General features: G+C 36.3%; 1 protein-coding gene across 10 annotated transcripts in view; it reads right to left on the bottom strand.

The window, feature by feature from the left end:
• The window catches only part of clip1a (CAP-GLY domain containing linker protein 1a), a 179,303-nt gene that overhangs the window by 43,999 nt on the left and 108,563 nt on the right, over nucleotides 1-26,741 (bottom strand). For 7 of the 10 annotated variants that reach the window (XM_069933240.1, XM_069933244.1, XM_069933243.1 and 4 more), the window contains 5 exons: nucleotides 25,116-25,281; nucleotides 24,345-24,560; nucleotides 18,325-20,610; nucleotides 16,785-16,922; nucleotides 13,848-13,954 (listed from right to left, as the gene is read on the bottom strand). In XM_069933240.1, the coding sequence (XP_069789341.1) occupies nucleotides 13,848-13,954; nucleotides 16,785-16,922; nucleotides 18,325-20,610; nucleotides 24,345-24,560; nucleotides 25,116-25,281 (2,913 nt within the window). Of the gene's footprint in view, nucleotides 1-11,596; nucleotides 11,817-13,847; nucleotides 13,955-16,784; nucleotides 16,923-18,324; nucleotides 20,611-24,344; nucleotides 24,561-25,115; nucleotides 25,282-26,741 lie in introns of those variants that run through there. The other 3 variants (XM_069933246.1, XM_069933242.1, XM_069933250.1) reach the window with 3 other exon arrangements.

Genomic DNA, 26,741 nt, shown 5'->3' with positions numbered 1-26,741 from the left:
ATGTTTAAAATAATACATTCACAATTGTTACATGACATAATATAGACAAATATAACATTTCTCAGCAGTGGATACAAATAATGTTTCATTTTGCTGTGAAACATTGCAAACAACATCTTGAAAGGCCATCAGCAATTACATTATCCTTGTATCTAATATGAGTTATCATTAAATCATATTCCTGAAGAATTATACTCCAGTTTAACAATCAACTATTTTTGGGAGGAGTCGCATGATGGAGTAGTGGCCGGTATGGTAATACCAGCCCTCTCCAGAAAAGAAGAAAAAAAGTGAAAAGACAAAGTTCAAAAAATACAAAATATAAGAAATAAAAGATAAAGTTGTAGAGAAAATAAAATGGCACCCAAGAAGGAAAAAATAAAAACAACAGAAAAAAGAAGATGCCGGAAAAGAAAGGAGAAAGCCTTAGCTGCACGAAGAAACAGGGAGCCGTGGCGAATAAGAGCACCTGATCTCCGAGGTTGGTGACGGCCCCGTGGAGTCGCCTCCCCCTGACCGCTGGATTACAAAAATGGCTCTCTGAGCCAAACAAAAGTGCGCAAACTAAGGAGAAGACCGACGGGAGGGGGGCTCAGTCGTGGAGCGGGCAACCACAGCGCGACCAGCTGAGGGATGCCCGACACCAGCGCTCTCAGATGGAAGAAGAGGAAAGCGGCAGGAGAGGGAGTGAAAGGAAAGAAGAGCAGCAGCAGGAGGATCAGATGAGCAGCTCAGAAGAAGAGGACCAACAGCAGAGGCCAAGCAAGAAAAGGCCCGACAATGAGACACGCAACTCATCAGGAAAGTCAGAAGAGATCCAGATACAAAGAAGAGAAGAAGACACACAGAAGAAGAAGAAGACCAAAATCTTAACAGAGAAATAGAAGGTAAAACAGATGGACAGAATATAGATAAAGCTTTTTTTGAAGAACAAATGAGAGCATTAAAAGAATGGTTGTCATTAGAATTTAGTGCAATTAAAAGAAGAATGAAAAGAACAGAAGATAAATGCAAAGATTAGAGCAAGTCATGACAGAAATAGGGAAAAGAGTTGTTTGCTCAGAAAATTATAGTAGGTGAAACAATATAAAAATAGTGGGCCTAAAGGAAGATGAAGAAGGCACAGATATGAAGGAATTTATAAAAGAATGGATCCAGAAAGTCCTGGGAATGACAGAAATGTAGGAAGGAATGGAAATAGAAAGGGCACACAGAACACTAACTCCGAAACCACAGACACAGCAAAAACCAAGATCTGTTTTAGTAAAATTTTTGAGATATACGACAAGAGAAAATATACTGGAATGGGCAAGGAATAAAATTAGAGAAGACAATAAACCATTGGAATACAAGGGTCAAAAAATATTTTTTTACCCAGACATAAGTTTTGAACTCTTAAAGAAGAGGAAGGAGTTTAATACAGCAAAATCAATCCTAAGGAAAAAAAGGGTATAAATTTATGTTAAGACATTCAGCTGTGCTTAAAATATTTATCGTTGGGGAGCAAAACAGACTGTTTTCGGATTCGGAAAAAGCACAAGAATTTGCAGAATGCTTGCAGGACAGAAGGAGAGATGAAGAGATGTAACAAGAATGAAGAACGGCGATAAAACATATATAAAGATTAAAAACAATGTATAAGTAAAGAACTAAAGGGAAAGAGAAGGGAAGAAAGGAAATAAGGGGAAAAAAGGGAGAACTTAGTTATATATGTTAAGAAAATAAGTGTTTTCTGGGGGGGGTTGGGGAGAAGAGAATAACTGTCACTGTGAATCAGTTGACGCTTGCGAGCAGGTTCACAATCCAAATGGAAAGGGGAGCTGTGGTTGCCCGACAAGGGATAAGCGGCAACTCAGAGAGGTGGGGGGGGGGGGGGGGATATTTGGGGTTAAGGGAATATTGGATGTGGGAGTTGTTAAAGTATTTTATGTTTTAAATGTGTTGTCATACATTGAGTTTAAAAAGGGAAAACTGAGAGATGAAAATGGGGAAAAGGGGGATGGTGGTGGTGAGGAAGCGGAAAAGAGGTGTAAACAGGATATGAGATGGCCATGTTGAACTACATGACTATAAACATTAATGGAATACATAACCAAATTAAAAGGAAGAGGCTATTAAATTTACTGAAAAAATAGATATAGCATTTGTGCAGGAAAAGGATCTAACTGAAGTGGAACGTAACAAATTAAAGAGAGACTGGGTAGGGAACGTAGCGGCAGCATCTTATAATTCAAAAGCTAGAGGTGTAGCTATATTAATTAATAAAAATGTACCAATCAAAATAGAGGAGGAAATAATAGATCCAGCAGGGAGGTATGTAATGATAAAGTGTCAGATATATTCAGAATTTTGGAACTTGCTCAATATATATGCACCTAATGAAGAGGATCAAAAGTTTATGCAAGATTTTTTTTTGAAGATTTTGTAGATACAGAAGGAAATATATTGATAGGACGGGATTTTAACCTTAATTTGGATCCAATGTTGGATAAAACTGGACAAAAGACTAGCACAAAGAATAAAGTAGCCAAATTTATGGTTAAATCAAAGCAGGAAATGAAACTTATGGATATATGGAGGAGGCAGCACCCAAGAGAGAAGGAATACTCATATTATTCAAGTAGGCATAAAACATACTCAAGGATTGATATGTTTTTGTTGTCGACCCATATTCAAGGGAGAGTTAGGAAAACTGAATATAAAGCTAGATTACTACCTGATCATTCACCCCTGTTATTAGCAATAGAACTGGAGGACATCCCACCAAGAACATACAGATGGGGGTTAAACTCCATGCTACTTAAAAGGCAGGAATTTAGAGAGTTTATTGAACGCCAAATTAAAACATATTTTGAAATAAATACGGAATCAGTGAAAGACAAATTTATATAATGGGACGCAATGAAAGCCTTCATTAGAGGGCAGATAATAAGTTATGTAACTAAGATGAAAATGGACAACAATCGGGAAATAGAGCAGTTGGAAAGGGAGATAGTAAGTACAGAAATGGAACAAGTAAAAAGGGATGATATAACGAAAAAGAGAGAATTGGCGGACAAAAAAATAAAATACAAAATATTACATACATACAAAGTGGAGAAGAACATAATGAAAATAAAGCAAAAGTATTACCAACTGGGAGAAAAAAAAACACAAAATATTAGCCTAACAACTTAAAACAGAACAAGCTAAAAGAACTGTATTGGCATCAAGGAAAAAGGACAAACAAAATACATATAATTCAACAGAGATTAATGAGAACTTTAAGGAATTTTATGAACAATTATACCAAACTGAGAACGAAAGGAAAGATGATAAAATAGAAGAGTTTTTAGCTAAAATTGAACTGCCGAAATTGTAAGAAGAGGAACAAACTGATAAAACCATTTGAAATAGAGGAAGTACACGATATATTAAAAAAAAGCTGCTGAACAATAAAACGCCTGGAGGGGATGGATTCCCAATAAAATTCTATAAAACATTTAAAGAGTTATTAATTCCTCCTCTCCTGGAAGTAATGAACCAGATTCATGTAAAACATCAATAATTACAGTAATACCAAAGACGGGGAAGGATCCATTAACACCAGCATCCTATAGACCAATATCTCAACTCAATTCAGATTATAAGATAATAGCTCTTTGGCTTGGCTTAGCGGACGAAGATTTATGGAGGGGTAAATGTCCACGTCAGCTGCAGGCTCGTTTGTGGCTGACAAGTCCGATGCGGGACAGGCAGACACGGTTGCAGCGGTTGCAGGGAAAAATTTGTTAGTTTGGGTTGGGTGTTGGGTTTTTCCTCCTTTGTCTTTTGTCAGTGAGGTGGGCTCTGCGGTCTTCTTCAAAGGAGGTTGCTGCCCGCCGAACTGTGAGGCGCCAAGATGCACGGTTTGAGGCAATATCAGCCCACTGGCGGTGGTCAATGTGGCAGGCACCAAGAGATTTCTTTAGGCAGTCCTTGTACCTCTTCTTTGGTGCACCTTTGTCTCGGTGGCCAGTGGAGAGCTTGCCATAGAACACGATCTTGGGAAGGCGATGGTCCTCCATTCTGGAGACGTGACCCACCCAGCGCAGTTGCTAAACTATTAGCAAACAGATTGTCCGATTGTGTACCAAAAATAGTAAAACAAGATCAAACTGGATTTATTAAGAAAAGACGAACAGCGGATAATGTCTGTAAACTTATTAATCTAATTCAGGAACTTCAAGGAAATAAGAAGCCAACAGTTGCCTTTGACAGAGTAGAGTGGAACTATTTATTTAAAGTATTAGAGGTTCAATCTACAAGAAAAATATATTAATTGGATTAAAGCATTGTATAATGGACTGTGAGTGAAGTTAACAGCAAATGGATATGTTGAGACAATTTAAATTAACTAAGTCAACTAGAAACGGATGTCCATTATCCCCCTCTTTGTTCACCTGAGCAATAGAACCATTGGCAGAATTGATAAGAACAGAAAATAAAATAAAAGGGATAAAAATAAAGGAGAAAGAGTAGAAAATCAACTTATTTGCAGATGACATCGTAGTATACCTAACAGAACCAGAAATATCAATAAAAGAATTACATAAGAAATTGAAGGAGTATGGAGAAATATCAGGGTACCAGATCAACACAAATAAAAGTGAAGTGATGCCAATGAGTAATGCGGATTATACAAAATTTAAAAAAGAATCACCATTTAAATGGCAAACACAAGCAATCCGATACCTAGGTATTAGGTTAGATAATAACTTAAGCCATTTGTACAAATTAAATTATCAGCCATTAATGAAGAAATTACAAGATGACTTAGAACATTGGAAAGAATTGCCACTTAAGTTGATAGGGAGGATAAATTGCATTAAAATGAATGTCTTCCCAAGGATACAATACTTATTTCAATCGTTACCAATTCCCTTAACAGAGAAATTCTTCAATGAACTAAAGAGAATAATAAGGAAATTCTTGTGGAAAGGGGAAACCGAGGATAGCGTTAGATAAATTAACAGAGAGGTACAACCAAGGTGGTTTGCAGTTACCAAACTTTAAAAATTATTATAGAGCCACACAATTAAGGTATTTATCAGATTTTTACCTGACAAGGGAAAAACCAGACTGGATGAAGATAGAACTAGATAAAATAGGGGAGAAGGTACTGGAACATATACTTTATAAGTGGGATGAAAAGCTAGTACAATATAAAAGCTCACCAGTACTGCATCTCAATATATGGAAGAATATTCACTTGGAAAGGAAAAAAACAAATTACCAAATACTAAAATTACTACTGATGCAAAATCCGCTAATCCCTTTTACAATAGATAACCTTTCCTTTAGAGAATGGGAGAGAAAAGGAATTAAAGGAATAGAAAATGATTTTTTGGGAAATAATTTATTAACATTTGAACAGTTGAAGTACAAATATGGAATGGTTCAATTTTTGCATACCATCAACTGAAAGCTTATTTAAAGGATAAATTGGGAAACAGATTGAGATTACCAGAAGGAAGCAGCTTTCAATATGTGATTACAGACACAATGATAATTAAAAGATTTATAACAAACATGTACATTAAGCTGCAAGATAAGAAAAAGGATGAAATAAGCTATAACCCCAAACAAAAGTGGGAAAAGGATTTAAACATAAAGATAAAAAATGAAACATGGGAAAAGTTATGTTCTGGAACTATGAAGAATATAATAAACACAAGGTTACACAGGTTATATATCACGCCCCAAAAGTTTTTTAAAAATGGGATCCAACATTATCAGATAGATGTTTTCGCTGTAAGAAGGAAATGGGAACAACAGTACATGCAATTTGGGCATGTGAGAAAGTGAAAATGTTTTGGGAAGATCTAAATCAGATATTAAATAAAATCACAAAAAATAACATACCAAAAAATCCAGAGGTCTTTCTTCTAAGTAATATAAGAAGTAAGGAATTAGGCCTCAAATTGGATAAAGCACAAAAAAGATTTATTATTATAGCCTTAGCAGTAGCAAAAAAATGTATAATGTCAACTTGGAAAATGGAAGAGAGCATGAAAATACAGCAATGGTGCATGGAAATGAATAAATGTATTCCATTGGAAAAAATAACATATAATTAAAAAAATAAAGTCACATTATTTGAACAAATTTGGGAACCATACATGGAACGTAACAGAGAGGGCTTGCCTCGGACCTCCATCCCCTAAAATGATAAGAAGACAAAACGACTTGATCCAGTGTGTAAAAGTAGATGACACATTTTTCTTGTTTATTTTTCATTGTGTGATGACATTGCTTAATGGTTTTATTGTATTGTATATGTTGAATATTTATTGGTTTTGGAGGGGGGAGGGAAGGAAGGGGGAAAAAAAGGGAGAAAATGCCTTTGTGTATATTTAATGAGATACGTTTGCATATATTTTGGATGATATGGTTCACAGTGTGAAAAATAAACAACAAGCGTTCCCTGAGCTGTGTAGATGTAAACATCAAAATGCTGCAAAGCCTGCTTAAGGGACAATAATTCTTTCTCTATGATAGAATAATTCTTTTGATGTTCATTGAATTTCTTGGATAAGTAAGCCACTGAATGGCCAACATCATCACAACTGTTCCTTTGTAATAACATTCTTCCCACAGCTTCATCAATACCATCTACTGCTCAAGAAAATGGCTTCTCAAAGTCAGGTGACTTAAGCACAGGCTGGTGACATAAACTGGCTTTCAATTTATCAAATGCTTTCTAACAAAGTTCTGTTGAAACAAACTTTTCACCCTTCTTGAGAAGGTTAGTCAAAGGAAGGGCAATATCAGCAAAGTTTTTTCAGTACTTTCAATAATACCCCACCATTCCCAAAAGTATCCTAACAGTTTTCTTACCTGTGGGCATGGGAAACTCAGAAATCATCTGAACCTTTGCCCAAGCAGGCACAACTTGCCTTTTCCAACAATATAAACCATGCCACAGTAGCATGGCCAAATTCACTTCTAGCTAAATTAACAGTAAGGGTTGCTTTTGAAAGTTTGTCAAACAATTTCTCTAACTCAGAGATGTGTGCTTCCCTGGTGCCATTCCCCATAACCATATCATCAATATAACCCTTTATATGCACTAAACTTTGAATCACAGAATGAATCATTCTTTGGTCTGTCCCTGAAATTTTTCATTCCAAATAGTAAACATTGTATCCAACCTGATGAAATTATGAATGCAGATATTTCTCTAACTATCTGTTAAGAGAACACACCAGTAACCTTTTAAAAAGTCCATCTTCAAAAGAAACTTAGCCTTTCCAACCTTGTCCACACAATCATTCACCCTAAGGATAAGATAAGCATCTGTCTTTGTTTACCGCATTAACTTTCTATTATCAGTGCAAAAATCTAACCAGCTCATCTGATTGAGACACCAGGACACAAAGTGAACTCCAATCTGAGTTTCATAATATCATTCTTTAACATACAATACAACTCCGATTATCCAAAATGGTCAGGACTGGGGCTATTTCGGATAAAAAAATTTTGGGAGAACTGGTCATTTTTATTTTAAAACAGCCCAGTTTAAAAGTTCTCATCCTAGCTTTTTTTTAAAAATCATACCAGACCTTCATTTTGCCTTGAACCATTTTCAAATTCTCTTGAGCTAATTTACAGATTTTCTGCAAATGATCTTTAAACTTTGAAACATGATCTAACAAATTCAACTGATCAACCTCATTAACCCACTGTTCCTTCAGCAACACTAAAGATCCTTAACTTGGTGTCCAAACACCAGCTCAGAAGGGCTAAAGCCCAATAATTCTTGTATAGACTCTCTCACTGCATCCCAGTCCTTCTCATTCTCAAAACAACAGGTCCTCAACATATTTTTGAGGGTCGAGTGGAACCTTTCCAAGGCCCCTTAAGATTCTGGGTGATATGCAGATGACGTGATTTGGTTAACTCCTAATTTATAAACTATCTGATGAAACAGCCCCAACATTAAATTACTCCCCTAGTCTGAATGAATCTCTTTAGGCAAACTGACTAAAGTGAAAGATTTTATAAGAGCTTTTGACACAGTTTTAGCTTTAATATATCTAAGTGGAACTGCTTCTGGAAACCTGGAGGCTGTACACATGACAGTTAACAAATACTGATTCCCAGCTTTTCTCTTGGACAATGGGCCAACACAATCCACAATAACTTTAGAAAAGGGTTCATCAAGAGCAGGAATAGGTTGTAATGGAGCCACTGGGGTTTACCCACCAATTGACAAATGTGACGGCCAGCAAAATGTCACATAATTTCTTAAACTTAGCCAATAGAATTATACATAGTTTTCCTTACACCAAGATAACCACCCAAGAGCGAGCTATGGGCCAAGGTTAAAATTTCATCCCTAGAGACTTTAGGAACTACAACCTGGAGAACAACTGCCCATTCTTCACTGGCAGGGATATCAGGTGGTCTCCACTTCCTCATCAACTTGCCATCCTTGAAATAATAGACACTGTGCTCCTCCACAGGATCCTACTACCCAGTCCTACAACTGATGGCTCCATACAGGCTGTAAACGGCCTGTTAAAGGAGCCAACAGTGTTTTTTATTTTAAAATCCTGTGACGACAGGGTCTAGGCTCAAGATGGTGGTGCTTGTGCTGTCAACAGCCTCAAGGGACTGCAGACTCTGTGGAAGCAGAGGATTGGTGCAGGACACCAGAAACAGGGAGAAGACCCCCACTTTGAGAAGGAGAAGCAGAGGAGATGGCCCAGAGGGACAGTGACCGTAGCAGCAGACCAGTGAGAGGCTCTGCAGCTGAGAAACCCACACAGACCATGGGCAGCCTGTGGTCAAAGTACTCACACCAGGCTGAGGATTGTTGGACTCTGGCTGAAGTGGTACTGATGGCTTCTTGATCATGTTGGAGGTTTGGATCTGGATCTCTGTTTGCTGATGGTTTGACCTGGTCTGTGTGCCTACAGAGGCCAGGGGAGTGCTAGAGGTGAATTCATAGATGCTCAGGTGACTCTGAAGAGACTCTCTTTTGCTTCTCTTTCCTGACTGTAAGCAACACTGGGCAATTTCTGCTGATGTTGAATCTTTGTCTGCCTTACAGCAGATTAAATGCAATTACATGAATTTTTACATCTGTATTATTACATGACAAAAAAATAAAAGAATCTTTAATCTTTTAAAATTTTAAATTAAATTTAGACATACAGCACGGTAACAAGCCATTTTGGCCCAAGAGTTCACACTGCCCAATTTACACCCAATTAACCTACATCTCTGGTATGTTTCGATCGGTGGGAGGAAATCGGAGCCCCCAGGTAAAACCCACGCAGATACAGGGAGAATTTACAGATACAGGGATTCGAACCCTGATTTCAATCGCTGGCCCTATAAAGGAGTTGCACCAACCGCATGCCATCCGTGCCGCTCTTGAATACCTTTAATTTGTGAAAGATACAGAGTTCATTTGATCTTTAACATTTGGCTTCATTAACGCATCAACAAATACATGCAAATCTTCTGGCATGCCCACGAAGAACCTTACAAAATTTCGAACACACAAACGTTGAGATACTGTATCAGGTGTTTATGAACACAATTTTGTGCACACTAACATACAGGTGCCAGCATGCTCAGAGGTGAAAGAAGTGCTTCATTTATACTCAAGAAGTGTAGTTTAAACCTGATGAAGTGTGATTAACATTTGATGAAGTGTTTTAAACATATCCTGATGAGCAAAAATTGTCCAAAGAAGATGATGGATGGATTTTTACCATACCATGAAACACCAAGCTTCTGTAGCATTGGGTAAGAATCAAAAAATGAAGAGCTATAATAGGAGCTGGTGAAATCTCAGCCAACATAGAGGCAAGATAAGGAATACATCAGTCCTATAAGATGTTTACATTCAATATTCAATTTGAATTTACAATAACAGCTTCTAATCCCAAAATCCAGCACCTTCATCATGTTGGGGGACTGCATATCACTTAATATTTCACCATTGAAACAGACTTCATTCATAAATTACACAAAGCATTTTGTAGATCTACACCAGTGGTTTTCAAACTTTTTTTTCCCCCACTCATATACCACTTTAAGTATTCCCTATGCCATTGGTGCTCTGTGATTAGTAAGGGATTGCTTAAGGTAGTATGTGAATGAAAAGAAAAAGTTTGAAAACCACTGTTTTAATCGTACCTAATTGACTCGTTATGTGCAGGGTTTCATAACTCCAAAGGAAATGGGCCAATGACTATTTTTGTCAAGCAAAATATTTCAGTAACAAGTAGATCTAGAGCAGTGATTCTCAACCTTCCCTTCCCACTCACATACCACCTTAAGTAACTCCTTTACTAATCACAGAGCACCTATGGCATAGGGATTACTTAAGGTGGTGTGTGAGTGGAAAGAAAAAGTTTGAAAACCACTGCTCTACACTTTTTCATTTTATTGCTCTACTGTCTCATTCGTTTTGATAAATAGAACACTTTTTTGTGCCTAGTTCTGCTCAGTTGCTCATGTTCTGGATATAATTAATGTACCTGAGATATGGACCCATTTGCTTTCCATTATTCCTCCAGGTGAAAATTTTATTTCAACTAATGAACACATTGGTGCCAGCATGCTCAGAGTTGAAAAAGGTAATTATCTGCATTGGGCCAGAAACAAGCACACATGGACATCCCACATTCTGTGCCCTATCACTGTACAGTTACCATTAAGATTTTAAATTTGAAATGCTAACAATGCTATTTAATTTATACTCAAACTATGAATGTTTAAAGATTAAAGGAAGACAGAATTATTCACTGCACCATCATGCTTTTAGCATGAAGATTTGAATTTGTGGCTGAACAATGATCAATGTTCAGCAAAACAAGTGAGTGTACACATAATATTCTCCACTGACTAATCAACATCTTCAGAATGCTGTTACCACAGTGAAGCAAGCATTGACAGAATTTTCTGCAATATCAACACTTTAATGTAACAGAAAAGAATGTTTAAGTTTAATATTAAAATACGCTAAATCTATTTGTCACTATGAGGGATTATATACGAAAAACCAAGCAGAGTACAATCATATTAATGCAATACAGTTTATCATGATAATTAACAGATGAGGTTTCTCTTGCATTTAGAATAAATTTATCCTCTAATTATTTCTAACAATAAAATTAAAGACAAGCACTATATTAGGTACAAGTTACCGCAAATATGAGCTGCAGTCATCTTTCATTTAAATATTCTCATAATTCAGATGCATCCCATTTTTTTTTCCTTCAAAAGTTCATGGATAAATATTTTAAAGCCCAGAATAGAATCCTTGCATACAAAGGAGAAGAATGTGTCTAAGCTCTCCTAAAATAAACCTGAACATTGTCCAGATCCTCTATGCTTCTTTCATGAATATCCAAGATACAAATAGGAAATGGAATGAATGTAAGTATTTAGGAATATTTTTCTTTATTTTTGTTTAAAATGCAAAATTGGACTTAGAAGGACTATTTTTCAAACATATCTAACAATTTGACATCAATGGTAAAAGTGATAATTTCCAAAAGTGATAAATTTCTAAAAGAGGAATCTTTTTTTTCACAACAAACTCTGTTCACACCAATTAACAGTCTATTCCAGGAATGCAGATGTTTATTGTGTTTGGTTAATTGCAAATTGCTTATGCACAGAATACTTTCCATTTTTGGAGCTCTGTGCATCAAGTAATCCCAAAGGAGCATCACAACAGCATTTGCAGGAGAAAAGCTCTTTTCCATTCCACTTCAACCACATGTTTGTACGCTGCTTTGCATTTTCACCCCCACTTTTTCACATCAGCAATCCTTCAGCACATTTCAGAAAAAAGTATTAAAAATGTTAAATTACAAGGGGCAAGATTATCAATGTCCACAAAGAATCCTTACAAGCAAAGGAAACTTCTAATTGAAGAGTTCTGGGCTTGATTGAACCCAAAAGGTGAGAGTACATCTACTGCAACAAACCTTAAAAAAAACCAAGATCCTGCAACGGGAACAACAGTACATGCAATTTGGGCATGTGAGAAAGTGAAAAGGTTTTAGGAAGATCTAAATCAGATATTAAATAAAATCACAAAAAATAACATGCCAAAAAATCCAGAGATCTTTCTTCTTAGTAATATAAGAAGTAAGGAATTAGGCCTCAAACTGGATGAAGCGCAAAAAAGATTTATTATGATAGCCTAAAAAATGTATAATGTCAACTTGGAAATCAGAAGAGAGCCTGGGAATACAGCAATGGTACATGGAAATGAATAAATGTATTCCATTGGAAAAAAATAACATATTTAAAAAATAAAGTCACATTATTTGAACAAATTTGGGAACCATACATGGAACATAACAGAGGGCCTACCGTGGACCTCCACCCCCTAGAATGATAAGACGACAAAATGATTTGATCCAGTGTGTAAAAGTAGATGACACAATTTTCTTGTTTATTTTCATTGTGTGATGACATTGTTTAATGGGTTTATTGTATTGTATATGTTGAATGTTTAATGGGTTTGGAGGGGGGTGGGAAGGGGGGAGGGAAGGTAGAGGGAAAAAAGGGGAGAAAATGCCACTGTGTATACTTAAGAGGGAAATGTTTGTATGTATTTTGATTGTTATGGTTCACAGTGTGAAAATTTTTTTTTTAATTTAAAAAAAAATCTCTCCTCATAGCTATCCCCCTCATCTTCAGATTTTTTTTACAGCTTCTGGTTACTTCTTATATATTCCTTTTGTGGTTAGAGGTCAAAACTATATTTTTCTATATTTTAATGGCTTTGTTAAAAGCCTTTGGATGCTCAGCTATGTTAAAACACTATATAACAAACAGGAGTCATCACAATTTGCAAAATTAAGAACATTTCCTGGAGAGAGTTATGTTGGTGATAAGGACCTGTATTTAATCTTCAAAATTTAACAAAACAAATCAAACACATTGTCATCTACTCAGTGGGTTGTTTCCATGTCAAATCTCTCTCTGGCTTTAAGTTATTCACCACTTTCCCTGAAAAATTAGGTGCTATGCAAATTTAAGTAACAAATCCCTTCTAGGGTTCAGAACCACTATTACGAAAATTCTGCTTACCAATAGGTGGGATTAAACAACGCAAATAGTATAATGTTTCACTGAAGTAAAGAAGAACCATCCAGATGAATGGACAAAAATACCTGCCTGTTCAACTGAAATGCTACTTTTTTTTTCCTTGCATTTTCTGCAACTGTGTTTATTTGTCTGTCTTTTCTATTTATTATATCTTTGCATACTGGGGTAATTACTATATACTATTGTAGTTTTTTTTAAAGAAAAAGTACCTGTTTGGGTGCAGCAAACAAAAATTCAAGGCACACGTACAATGTACTTACATGTATGTAAGTAAGCATCATTAAAGTGAGGTACTTTAGCTAAGCCCAAAATGAAATGACTTCAAGAAAGGAAGAGAAAGAGAATAGAAAAAAAATTGGTGAGCTGGGAGGGGGAAAATTGCAATTCCGATCATGTTGTTAATAACATGGTACCATTTAGTTTCAGAATAGGTGCTTTGTTCAATCACATCCAATTTTAATTCTTTAATTTTAAAGAAAGGAAGTTACCACTTGGAAGCAAAGTTATAAATTATCAACGGAAAATTACCAATATGGAAGATGACAATTATTTAATTTAAAGCATTCAAGAGACAAGACTCTTAGAGCAAAATAAATTCTTCAGTTCTCGCTACTGTGAAAACAAAAACTAAAGATTTGTGTAATTCATTCTAAAGTTAAGCGACGGCAACACTGCCATATAAAGAATCTATATTTGCCAGAATTCAACTGTTGTTTTGAACACAAAGTACAATTACTTACATTTCTTTGCAAAGGCTTCCTATTCTCTTATTCTCTGAACTCAGCTGCTGCTTTGAGTGATTCAAGTCTTCTTGGCATTTATTGTTCTGTTCCTTCAGAGTTTCCAGCTGATAAAAGCAGAGATGGATTTACTTGAACATGTTAACAAAAGACCTCAAAAAAAACAGCTATTAAGAAAATGATAGTTTTGAGGCACAGGAAAAACAGTTTTAATAAAGAAAAACAGCTTTCTCAGAGACCCTTTTATAAAAGATTTTAAACCTCTTTAAATGTATGTTCTCTTAGTATTTCGTTTTTCTACCAAACCAGTATGCTGCAAATTTTAAACTGCATCTCCATTTTAAAAATGATTATAATAGCTACAAACCTGATAAAACTGAATAAAAGATCCTCTGATAAATACAGTTCATCTAAATTTCTATGAAATTATTCATTATACACAATGATTAACAGAATATGCTGCAAATGTTCACTGGTTAACAGAATATACTGCAAATGTTCACTGGTTAACAAAATATGCTGCAAATGTTCACTGGTTAACAAAATATGCTGCAAATGTTCACTGGTTAACAGAATATACTGCAAATGTTCACTGGTTAACAAAATATGCTGCAAATGTTCACTGGTTAACAAAATATGCTGCAAATGTTCACTGGTTAACAGAATATACTGCAAATGTTCACTGGACTATTTATATAAAACAAAACTGAGCATCATTTGTCTTTTAAAAAACATACCTTAAGCTGTACAGAGAAGAAATAGGGGGAATAATTATCCTGCAAATCTGTGATATCCATTAGTGATATTAAAGACAATTTCTTCCTTGTGAAAAGTATTCTGAAGATATGCCTTAGATAATGAATGTCATTGCCATCATCTGTCATATTCTTAGTTGCATAACACAAAGATCCTAATGTACTGCCTCCAATCAGCCATCTGACAACTACAGGTTCCTGCATTTTTAGCTGTAACACTCACAACAAATCAGCTTTTATGTACAAATGACATCACTTACAGCTCTATGGATTCAGTTTCTCATCACTATTACTACAGTAAGTACATCATGTGAGTTCGATAAACATTCCTAAAGGGTTTGTTTGAAAAATGCACAAATGCACAAAGCATATGGTGGAAGAGGTTATGTGCAGTTACTTCGTCATATGCCTTTCTAGTGCCGAAACCCATGTATTACAACACCGACATTACATGCTTCATTTTAAATGCCTATGAACTGTGTTCAACAACCACAGTGTCTCAATGCCAGACTTTAGATTATTAAGCAGTTTTTAAAAAAATTAAGTTCACAATAGATTACAGGATATCAATAAATATTGACATGGCTTCCAAAAAAGCTAAATTAACAGAATTTCTTACTGTTAAAAAATGAGACTCTAGCCTTTTTCCTCGCACTTCATTTTTAAAAGACCATAAGACATTGAGCAGAAATAAGCTATTCAACCCATCAAGTCAGCCCTGCCATTTAATCATGAGCCAATCCATCTTTCCACTCAGCCCCACTGCCTGGCGCTCCCCCCATAACCTTTGATGCCCTGGTTAATCAAGAACCTATCAATCTCTGCCTTAAATATACCCAATGACCTGGCCTCCACAATGGTCTGTGGCAACAAATTGCTCAGATTTACCACCCTTTGGCTAAAATTCCTCTGCATCTCTGTACTAAGCAAATGCTCTTTAATCTTGAGTTATGCCTTCTGTCCAAGACTCTCCCACCAAGGGAAACAACCTTTATGCACATTCTCTTTTCATGCCTTTCAACGTTCAAAATGTTTCAATGAGACAACCCCCCCCAAAGTCCAACAAGTACAGGATCTTTAAAAGGAAAATTTTATGTCAGGTGTGGGAGATAGAGGAATAATATCAAAGAGTATGAAATGGGAAAGTGGGCCATGGAACAGCAGAAAGAATCAACTCTGACAAGTGCCAGGAATTGCACTTTGGTTGGTTAAACCAAGGAAGCACTCATACTTCCTGAATAGTAATGCCCTGGATAGTGTGGTGAAACAGAGATTTCGGGGTATAGATGAATAGCTCCATGAAAGTGGTGACACAGGTAGGGATGGGGTGGGGGGCGTTGGAGTGGAATTCAAAAGTCAAACTCTTTTTTCCAGTGGTCTAAACTTAGAGAGCAGAAGTTTAAAGTGAGAGGGGAAATTTTTAAAAAGCTATCTCAGAGACACCTTTATCACACAATGGGTGGAGGGTACATGGAATGAACTGTAAGAAACAGTGGTAGAGATGAGTACAATTATAATGTTTAAAAAACATTTGGATAGGGGTGTGAATGTGAAAGATTTAGAGGAATAAGGGCTGAACATAGGCAAATGGGAGTAACTTAAGTAGCTAAGTTGATTGGATGGTTAAGTTGGGGTGAAGGGCAAGTTTCCATCCTGCAAAACTTGAGGACTCCACAAAATTTTTCAGGTGCAAATATAATCTTGTTTCTCCCCATCTCAGAAACCTACAACAGTTCTGTAGCACTGAGAGCTTTGCATTTCTTCAATTCTAGTCTCCAATGCATCACCTGTCATTTTTGCCCGACGTCTCCACGCTTGTTTTCAAATTTTTAGGCCATGAACTCAAAGTTCTTTTCCTAATGCACCTCCTCCTTTTGTTGTTCATCACTGGCTGGTCGAAGACCATGACATCTAGTCAGTGTTGAGCTGGGTCATTAGACCAACCTGAGTTCTAAAGTTCATTTTAACAGGTAAAAGTATAAGCGGAGGCATAAGTGGTTCTCATCTTTCAAGATTCTCTTTTCCTCTGCTTTATCCATTCAAGTTCCACATAGTTAAGAAATAATTTTACTCTTTTTTTTGTCCGTCCTTTACAATCCTTCACTGCTCTTCAGGAATATTTCATAAATCTTACTGCCTAATGATACAGAGCAAGACAACATAGCAATGAATTGGTTCTTGCCTCATTGACAAGCTTCTGGTTCTTCACTTTAGAGTCTTCCAATTCTGCCAGAGTTTCAGCCTTCTGTTGGTCCAATATACTTTTCTCCTTCATAACTTGCTGTAATGACTGTTCAGCCTTCTCAGTTTTTTTTGAAGCCTAAAAATACAAAATTATATTTATGAATGAATTACAAGTTTTACTGAAACATGTTACAGGAAAATTGTTTGAATTAATTTAATCACTTCTTTCATGTGAAAAGGTCAAGTTTAAAATCATACAGTGCACATAATGTTAATACTTGAAAAATAGATGATTCAAAATTTGCATGCAAAATGTAAATACATCTGAACAATTTTTATTCTGTGTAATTAGACTTCCACATTTCATTGGATGACATTGAATGTTAGTCACCATTACTATTACATACTCAATAAAATTCTGCAAGAGGTGCACGTATGGTTAAATAACTAGCTTTCCAAACTGCTAGATCCATTTTCATGCCAAACATGCCACTGTCTGTTGTTAAAATAAGTAACATGGGAGAAAAAAAAAAATTACAAGATTCATTGACATTAAAAAGTGTCAAAGGGATGATTTATGTTGTGAAACAAGAACATTACCTGCCTAATTTTAGATATTCATTTAGAAAGTATAATTTTGGTCTGTTGATAGATTTACCTAGTAAATGAATTACATTATGACCCTCAACCAGCAGTTTTCTTCAGAGCCACAGGGATTTGAACCAGAGAACACGTCAAAGGGCTCTGGCATCAGTCTGCTGTGTTATCAAATGCTTAATCTTTAAATGGGAGCAGTAATGTCAAACATTCACATCTACACCGGCACAAGGAAGAAATCATATCTGTCTGTAATCCTGCTGTTAACACTCTTTCTAGTAATATTTCCCTTTAACCATAAGTCACTAAATTGTGAACAAGAGTTAGAAGTGAGAAGGAACTAATATTCCTCTACTACTATTGGAACAATCCGTGAAGCATTTTAAATATAGAAATATATTCCAAAGTGTTTCACAGAAGAGTCAAGAAATATCAAGCGACTACTTTAAAGTACAGGAGTTCCTTTCACTGAGACATTTCTTTGGAAATCCATAAATGGAATTTTTAAAATTTCTTTCCTATCCCTGAAAAAGTTAGCTGAGAAAAAGATGAGGATAATCAACTATTAAAGTTGGAAACATGCACATTAGACCTAGCAATAAACTAAAACATGAGTAAGGAGATACTGGATTAAAACACTGTTTGAATATAAACCTCCCTTTTATCCACATGCTCGAGTATGTTTTCTCTAAATGTTAATTCAGGTAAAACAAACAGGGTTTTTAAAATGCAAACATAATTACTTGTGCAGAATTCCCACATTAATTATTGGAGACAAGCCTCAAAAATCTTTTCCCAAGATTAACACATTCTAAAATATAGCCAATACTGTTATAATTGTGATTTAAAGAGCTACAACACCAAACCTGTTAATTCACTCATTAGTAAACAAATGTGCCCATAAATTTTCTGAATTTAATCTAAATGCTTATAATTGGTACCTCAATCTTCTCTGATAAAGTAATATTCAGATGAACCTGAAGATCTTTTAATTTGGAAGCAAGGTCCCCTTCATGTTTCAGCAACACTTCCTTGTCACACGTCAGCTGCTGCAGTTTTGCTTCAGTTTCTCCCTCGACTTGAGCAGAAAGGGCAGCCTGTTTGCGCACCTTGCAGAGGGATTCTACCAGGCCTCCATTCTCTCTCACTAGATCCTCTTTTTCTGTCTGAAGTTTTAACACTGTTGCCATCAAATCATCTTTCTCTCCCTGCAGTTTTACCCGATCCAGGTCAGACGTCTCCTGGTGACCGCGAAGTTCATCCAAAAGTTGCAAAAGGTTTGATTTTGAAGACTGGAGTTCTACTTTTTCTCTGGTTAAGGTATCAGTCTCCTTCTTCAGCTCTTCAATGGTGGATACGAGCCAGATTTTCTCAGCTGCTAGTTTTTCCCTCTCATCAGCAGACTTCTTTTGTGCAGCATGAAATACCTCTTTTTCTTTTATTAGCATTTTATTTTCTGAAAGCAGTTCATCATGTTTAGCTTTAATAACAACCATTTCAGTTGTCAATAATTGGAAATTACTTTCCAGTTCTGTACGAGCCACAATGAGAGCATCTCTTTGCAATTTTGCTGCATCTCTTTCCTGTGTTAGTTGGTTCTCAAGTACTCTCACTTTTTCATTCAGTTCATTATAGTTTTCCTCCAATTCCACTCTTTGCTGAGTAAGGTGTTCTTTTTCAGAGTACTGTTCCTGAAGTTTAGCTACCAGCCTTTCCTTCTCTTCCAGCAAGGAATGCTTCTCTAAGTCCACAATATTTTTACTAATCTGAATTTCATCCAGAAGTGTTGATAAGTTTAATTTTGAGGCTTGGAGCTCTTCATTGTCTTTGGCTGATTTGTCAAGATTTTGCTTTAAAAGCTCAACGTTGCTGAGGAGCTGATCCCTTTCTGCAACAATGGCTGCATTTTCAAAGATTAGCTGCTGTTGCTTCAATTTAAATTCGATTATCTCATGCGAGAGAGATACATTTTCTGCAATTTGCATGCTGCTTTTTGATTCCAAACTCTCATTCTCCCTTTGTAAAAAATCACTGAGGATTTCCAGCTGTGTCTGCCTCTGATGAAGCAATTCTTTTTCAGTTTTCAGAGCATCTTTTTCTTCCTTCAGCTGGTTTACGATGATGGCTGCCTCCTCATTGGATTTCAGCAGCTTTGCAGCCAGCTCCTTATTTTCTTGGACAAGTTCATCCCTCTCTGCAGTAAGTTGTCTCTGAGATGTTGTTAGATCTTCCTTCTCCTGAAGCAATTGAATACGCTCAGAATCTGATACCTCCCTGCTATTCTTAATTTCATCCAAGAGTTTAGACTGACTTGATTTTGATGCCTGAAGTTCCGTATTTTCTTTCATGTATTTTTCTAGCTTGTTCTTCAAATGATCATGACTCGACTGTAGTTGATCTTTTGAGGTAAGGGAAGATTCCTTTTCAAGAATAGTCTTTTGCAAAGTTGAATTAAGATCATCTTTCTCTTTCTGAAGAATTTCATGTTTAGATATTAGCTCATCATGTGCTGATTTTAACAGGCTTCTCTCCTTTGCTAAAAATTCACATTGAGCTTCATGCTCTGAACATTTCAAAAGAATCAAATCTTTTTCCACCATCAGCGCATTTCTTTCTTTCACCAGGTTTTCACAAGTAATTGTTGACTCCTCACGTAACTTCTGGAAATTTTCAGTAATTTTGCTTTTTTCTTTTGCAATTTCCTCTTTTTCGGTAACCATTTTCCTGTGAGCTGACAACAAGTCTTCTTTTTCTCGAAGCAGCTGGGCTCGTTCAAATTCTGCAGCTTTGCTTTCTGCCTGAACATCGTGCAACTGTTTACTCAGTTCTGACCTCGAGACTTGGAGATCCTCATTTTCTTTTGTCAAGTTATCAAGGAGCTGTTGCAAATGTTTGGCTTCCAGGAAAAAGCGGTCTTTTTCAATAACCATAGTGTCCTTTTCCAGACAAAGTTGCTGCTGAGCATTCTCAAGATCCTGCCTCTCTTTTAAAAAGGCTGTTCTTTCCAACAGAAGTTGTTCCTTCTTTGATTCTAACAATTGTTGCTCTTTCTGTAGGGAAGGATACTGTAACTTCAGCTCTGAAAGGTCATATAATAAAGACTCTTTCTCGGATTTTAGAGCATCGCATTGCAGTATCATCTGTTCTTTATCTCCCTTCAAAGCTCTCACATCCTCTGCTATTTGCTCAAAATGAGACTTGGCTGATGCTAGCTCACGGGTTAAAGACTTCAGAATTTAAGCGGGGAAAAAGGTAAAAACAAAACTTAGTGAAGCAGACAATGAAAACAGCATGGATTAAAGACAATACAAAGGTAAAGTGTTCTGCTCAAACATCAAAAGAAGAAAAAAAACAACAGTAATGTTTGGATTCCTCAGCATGTTTATGAAGGTATACAAAAATCAGAGTAATGGATCACTAAAAAAAAATCTACCAAACTTTTCTAAAGCTCCTCAGAGCACTTCAGACTATAATAATAGTTTTGCCACATTAAGTAAAATAATTAATATGCAGGTCAACAAATGAACAAGGTCAGACTTTACAGCAATTCAACTGCTTTGAATGCTCATAGTACATCTTATTAGGAAATGTGAACAGACCTATAATCTCTAAAATATTATTACCTTGTATATAATTAACAGCCTGTATAAAAAGGTTTTATACCCCCTCCATAAATCTTCGTCCGCGAAGCCAAGCCAAAGAATAAAAAGGTTGTCTTTAAAAGAAAATTGGAAGGTGGATGTGGCGTGTTAAGCATGTCAATACACTGATTACATCACAAAGGGACGGCTATCTTAAATGCTCTTGAAACGGAACTTTTAAACCAGGAGAAAGGGTAGAAATCAAAAAAAGAATTCATTTGAAAGCCAGGAGTATGAGAAAAGATACATGAACTATTTTTTTTTTGTCTTTTCTTGAGCAAAGTAATCTGAGATTAAGCAGCATTTGGTGAACTATACAATAGTCGCTGCAGTCACAGTACTTTTGGAGTAATAAAAACATGAGTGTTACTGCATGATATTTGATACAAGGTTACATGGGAAGACTCTGCATCAATGACCAAAAGCTTGTTCAAAGAAGGTTTTTTTTAAAAAAAAACTATGCTTCAAAGGAAATAAAAGAACCAGGCATTTGGGGAGGAAATTTGTAAGGAGATTCGCGTTAGTTAAAGGCACAAGTTTTTACGATGCTCATGAGGCCTGAAAAAGAGAAATGTAAACATCCTGGAATAAGGTAAAGCTAGAGGAGATTATGGATGTAGGAAAGGGCAAGGACATAGAGTATTTTGGATCATTTTAACATCCATGAGACATGGTAGTTGATGAATGAAGGGTCCTAATAAGAGTTAGGACTAAGTTAAAGATTTGGTTTACCTTACTTATCATGAGTAGAATGAAGAAGGTCAACAGGAATGATTAGGTATGGCCAGTTTTAGAGAGAACAGAGCCATAGGTAAAGTCTTCAGGGGTAGATGAGCAACAGTAAGAGCTGAATGCTGATATTTAATGTAAAATAGGCTGCCTTATTGGAAAAGGTGGTCTAAAATGCAACTTGCCAGATGTGTAAATGGTTCAGTTTCAAAGTGTTGTTGAGAAGGAGATAGTGGGAATAAAACAGAGTTTGTGGTTGCACCTTAAAGTGTGCATTCAGCCCTCTATGTTTTCAGTCGGCAGCAATTTCTGCTCAACCAATACCACATGTCAGACAAGCAGGCAAGTATTTTATAGGGTCAGATGGGCGTGCAAAATGGCCAAACAAGAACAGTGAGGCACAACAGGGTGACATTAGCGTGAACCTGAAAAGAATGTTGTGATTTCTGTTAGAAACAATTAATTTGAAATTGGTTATGATAATAGGTGTTTTTTTCAAATCAAATTAATGTATTCTATTACAAGCTCTTGTTTTATTTAGCGAGTGTCTCTTTGGGAGTTGGTGCAGGCTGCAACCATTCAGTTTTCACAACATTTACAGACGGCAAGGCACCATCAGGTCCAAACTATAAACAAGGTTGATGCTCACAACCAAGACCAAGATCAATGATTGTTTATTCAGGGTAAACAGATGGTGATTGAGGGTCACATGATTACAAACCAAGTGATTACAAGTCACATGATTATGAGTCATGTGATTGGGACACTTAAAGAAACAGAATTCAGTATTGATCAGCCAGCCAGCCATCTGATACAGAGGTGGAATGCCTGTGTGGAAATGGACATTTCTGCTGATTCTTCTTGTCAGGGGAATTATTGAACCACCATGACCATGATAATGGTCATTTTGATTGACCCATTACTGGGTAAAGGAAGCAGGTGAATTGCTGCATTGGATCATGACCATTGTGATGGTCATTTCGACTGACCATGACTGAGTTTTGGAAGGATCGAAGTCATCATACATTTCGTTTCCCTGCACAAGGGAAAGGGGTGTTGTGACAATCATTCGTATGAAAGAATATTTCTCTGAAAGTAAATCAACAAGGAATTCCTGAGTTTCTGGCAGTCTGATCACTCAGTCTCTCACCTCCTTTTTAATTATTTCTGAGCATCAGTTTAAAAGTATGAGTTCCAACACAGGATTTATAAGACTGAACTTTGGGAATGACTTTCTAGAATTGGGACCAAGCTGTAATGGTTTGGGTATTACACACACGGACATATGTATATTCGTACATAGTTGGGATAGATTTAACTTAGATGTTAATATTATTAGTAATTATTAATAAATATTTTTCTTTAAATAACACCATCTTGGTGAATTTCTATTGCTGCTTGTCTGTGATGTAACAATTCAAATTTAGCATTGTTTATTGGGTCAATATTGCCATGCCACTAAATAGCGTGACCTTGCAAAATTAACAAAAGTGCAAATTTATATGCATTTATTGCTAGCAGAAATTTAATCAGGGATGGGGGAAAATGGTGGCAGGGGCAGACAGTTTTGAGTATTTAAAATCACAAAAACCCAAGTCTTGGCTACAATAACACAAATTAATTAATCACAATATCAAGCTAGGATACAAATTTGCAAATTGATGCACGGTTGTAAAGGAAGCAAAATATCCAAGGACAATCTAATTTTGTGTTTAATTTATAAAAAATACATTATATGGTATAGTAATTCTGCGAATAAGTTGTTTTTGGGGGAAAAAAGTCATCTGAGGAACCCAAACACTGTCATTTTACAGTTTTTCTCATTTTCTGCAAGAGCATGGTAAACACCAAGAATTATTATAAAACATGATGAATGGAAAATAAAGTAAGAAACAAAACCACAAGATGCAGATGTACAGCTAATCAATAAGAAATGTCTTATTATTGCTGTTACAAATGCAAGTTTAATGAAAACTATATATAAATTAGCATTTCAAAAACTAAATTAGCTAACATATTATCTACTATACTACTTAGATGAAAATAATTAAAATGTTTGCTACTTTTCCTGACACACTAAATGCAAACGCATAATTTGTGAAAGGCAAAACAGAAGTGATCAAAGATATTTATTAACTGCATTGGTAATCTCTTCCAATCAATTAAATTCTAGGAGGTTCTGTAGCATGAGCACTAAAACATATGATTAAAGCATCTCTGTAGGAAATATGTACAACTTAAGTAGGACACAAGATTTTTTTTTCTTTGACTTGTAGTAACTTGCTATTGATCCACAAGCCATTTAATTGTAAGTGTAGAATTTGCAATTAAAATTGCTCCAAAAAGCCAATGTGATAGAATTCATTCTGTGTGTTTGAAATTTAATTGGCACATTTTATATAAAATATATAATTTACAGACACAGTAGCTAATCAGGAAAAAAATTCAAACTGAAACATGTTTTTCTCCCCTCCAATAAAAATCCCAGCACATCTTGGATGCAGACAAACAGTTGATTCATTTCATCATATCAATCCCCAACAATCCAAATCCATCTATAAACCACTCAAATGCAATAGCTGCAAGAATACCTGAACCCGCTCCATTTCTTTCTTCAGTTCTTCTATGAGTTTTTCTCTTTGTGTACTCTTCTCTTGTGAGCTCCTCAATGCTTCTTTGGTTTCCTGTAAATTAATCTTGAGCTCCTTTACGACAACATCGTGGTTCCCATTTAATTCAGAAACTACTCTCTCGTGGTTGCTCTGCAGTTCCTTGGCCGACGTGCTATACATTTCCACCTGTTGCTGCTGTAGGAACAAAATAAACAACAAAAACTTTTTTTTGCAACTTCCACCCTCACAGAAAATGTCAAATTCCACTCCATAAAACTTCTCAAAGACATCCAAAATAATCTATCTAAACAAATAGGCAAAGGGATTCTTCTGAATCATTTTTAAAATTAACATTTCAGAACAAGAATTTTCAAATGTAAAATTTTACATTTAGGACAATTTTTTTTAAAATGAATTTCTCCAGTTATAGACATATGAAATCATTCCTATTGACGTTGCTGCCTAACTGTGAGGCAAATATTAACTATGAGAAAATATCCCACATTTAAATTAAAACATTGATTCACAAATGTTGAATCATCCCTTAATTTGAATGGTTTAAACAGTGATTTTTAACAATTATCCAGTAAATGCTAGAAATGCTAGCTATCAATGTTGTGAATGGAATGAATAAGATAATGATTTTTTTTTAAAATAAATCAATGTACTATATTCCTTATGGATGGGGGAAGTTACAAGTTTTTGATGCACACTCTGGCATTAGCAGAATACCCAAATAGCAGCTTGTACCAGATCTGTCATTTTCTCCAGTATTGCTTGAAGCTCAGTCTGATACTTCTGTTGCTGTTCTTCCTGCAACTGTTCTGTTTTATTTGTGACTTGCTCCAAATTTTCTTGTAAACAAGCAATTTTTTCATTGGATTGACGAAGCAGTTCTTGCAGTTCATCCTGTCTCCTAGAAGAAGAAAGATTTTTACTGGATTAATACTCAAAGAAATAGGTAAGAAAAAAAATTAAGGCCTGATAATCCAGACAATAATAAAACACAGAAGATGCAATACCAACGTTGGCAACATTATCATCCACATGACAATTTAGTCCCTCACACTGTAAATTTTGTATAAATCTGAATATGAAATTTATATCTACCACAATCCAGACCTCAACCTCTCTCCAGGATATTAAAATGTAGATCTGTATTGATTTAGAATTTATAACATTGAAATCTACAACAAAGTACAGGCCCTTTGGCCCATCCAATAACCTATTCTAACAACTGCCAAGAATTTCCCTACTGTAAAAGCCTCCGTTGGGAAATTCCTCAGTTTCATGCACATTCTTTTTAACAATGTATATTGATGATTTAGATGATGGATTGAATAGTTTTGTGGCAAAGTTTGCAGGTGATGTCAAGATCGGTGGTGGGGTAGGAATGGTTGAAGAAACTGAAAGGTTAGAGAGAGACTTGGACAGCTTCGGAGAGTGGGCAAAGAAATTCCAGATGAGATACAATGTTGAGAAATGTACAGTTGTACATTTTGGAAGAGGAAATATCAACAGGAAGATTATTATTTGGATGGGAGAAAATTCAAGATTCAGAGGTCCTCGTGTAGGACCACCAGATTGGATTGGCAGTATAGAAAATGAATGCTACGTCAGCATTCACTTCAAGAAGAAGAGGTGTTGATGAGGCTCTATGATGCACTGGTGAAACCTCATTTGGAGTACTGTGTGGAGTTTTAGGCTTCTTATCTTTGAAGGGATGTAATAATGTTGGAGAGAGTACTTTGCCCTCAGACAGCTCCAAGAAAAGTGCAGAGAACAAAACAAAGGACTCTACATCACCTTTGTTGACCTCACCAAAGCCTTCGACACCGTGAGCAGGAAAGGGCTTTGGCAAATACTAGAGCGCATCGGATGTCCCCCAAAGTTCCTCAACATGATTATCCAACTGCACGAAAACCAACAAGGTCGGGTCAGATACAGCAATGAGCTCTCTGAACCCTTCTTCATTAACAATGGCGTGAAGCAAGGCTGTGTTCTCGCACCAACCCTCTTTTCAATCTTCTTCAGCATGATGCTGAACCAAGCCATGAAAGACCCCAACAATGAAGACGCTGTTTACATCCGGTACCGCACGGATGGCAGTCTCTTCAATCTGAGGCGCCTGCAAGCTCACACCAAGACACAAGAGAAACTTGTCCGTGAACTACTCTTTGCAGATGATGCCGCTTTAGTTGCCCATTCAGAGCCAGCTCTTCAGCGCTTGACGTCCTGCTTTGCGGAAACTGCCAAAATGTTTGGCCTGGAAGTCAGCCTGAAGAAAACTGAGGTCCTCCATCAGCCAGCTCCCCACCATGACTACCAGCCCCCCCACATCTCCATCGGGCACACAAAACTCAAAACGGTCAACCA

This window comes from Narcine bancroftii, chromosome 4, assembly GCF_036971445.1.
Source record: "Narcine bancroftii isolate sNarBan1 chromosome 4, sNarBan1.hap1, whole genome shotgun sequence".
Taxonomy (NCBI): Eukaryota; Metazoa; Chordata; class Chondrichthyes; order Torpediniformes; family Narcinidae; genus Narcine; species Narcine bancroftii.
The sequence above is the reverse complement of the archived record's forward strand: the minus strand, read 5'-3'. Positions and strand labels throughout refer to the sequence as shown.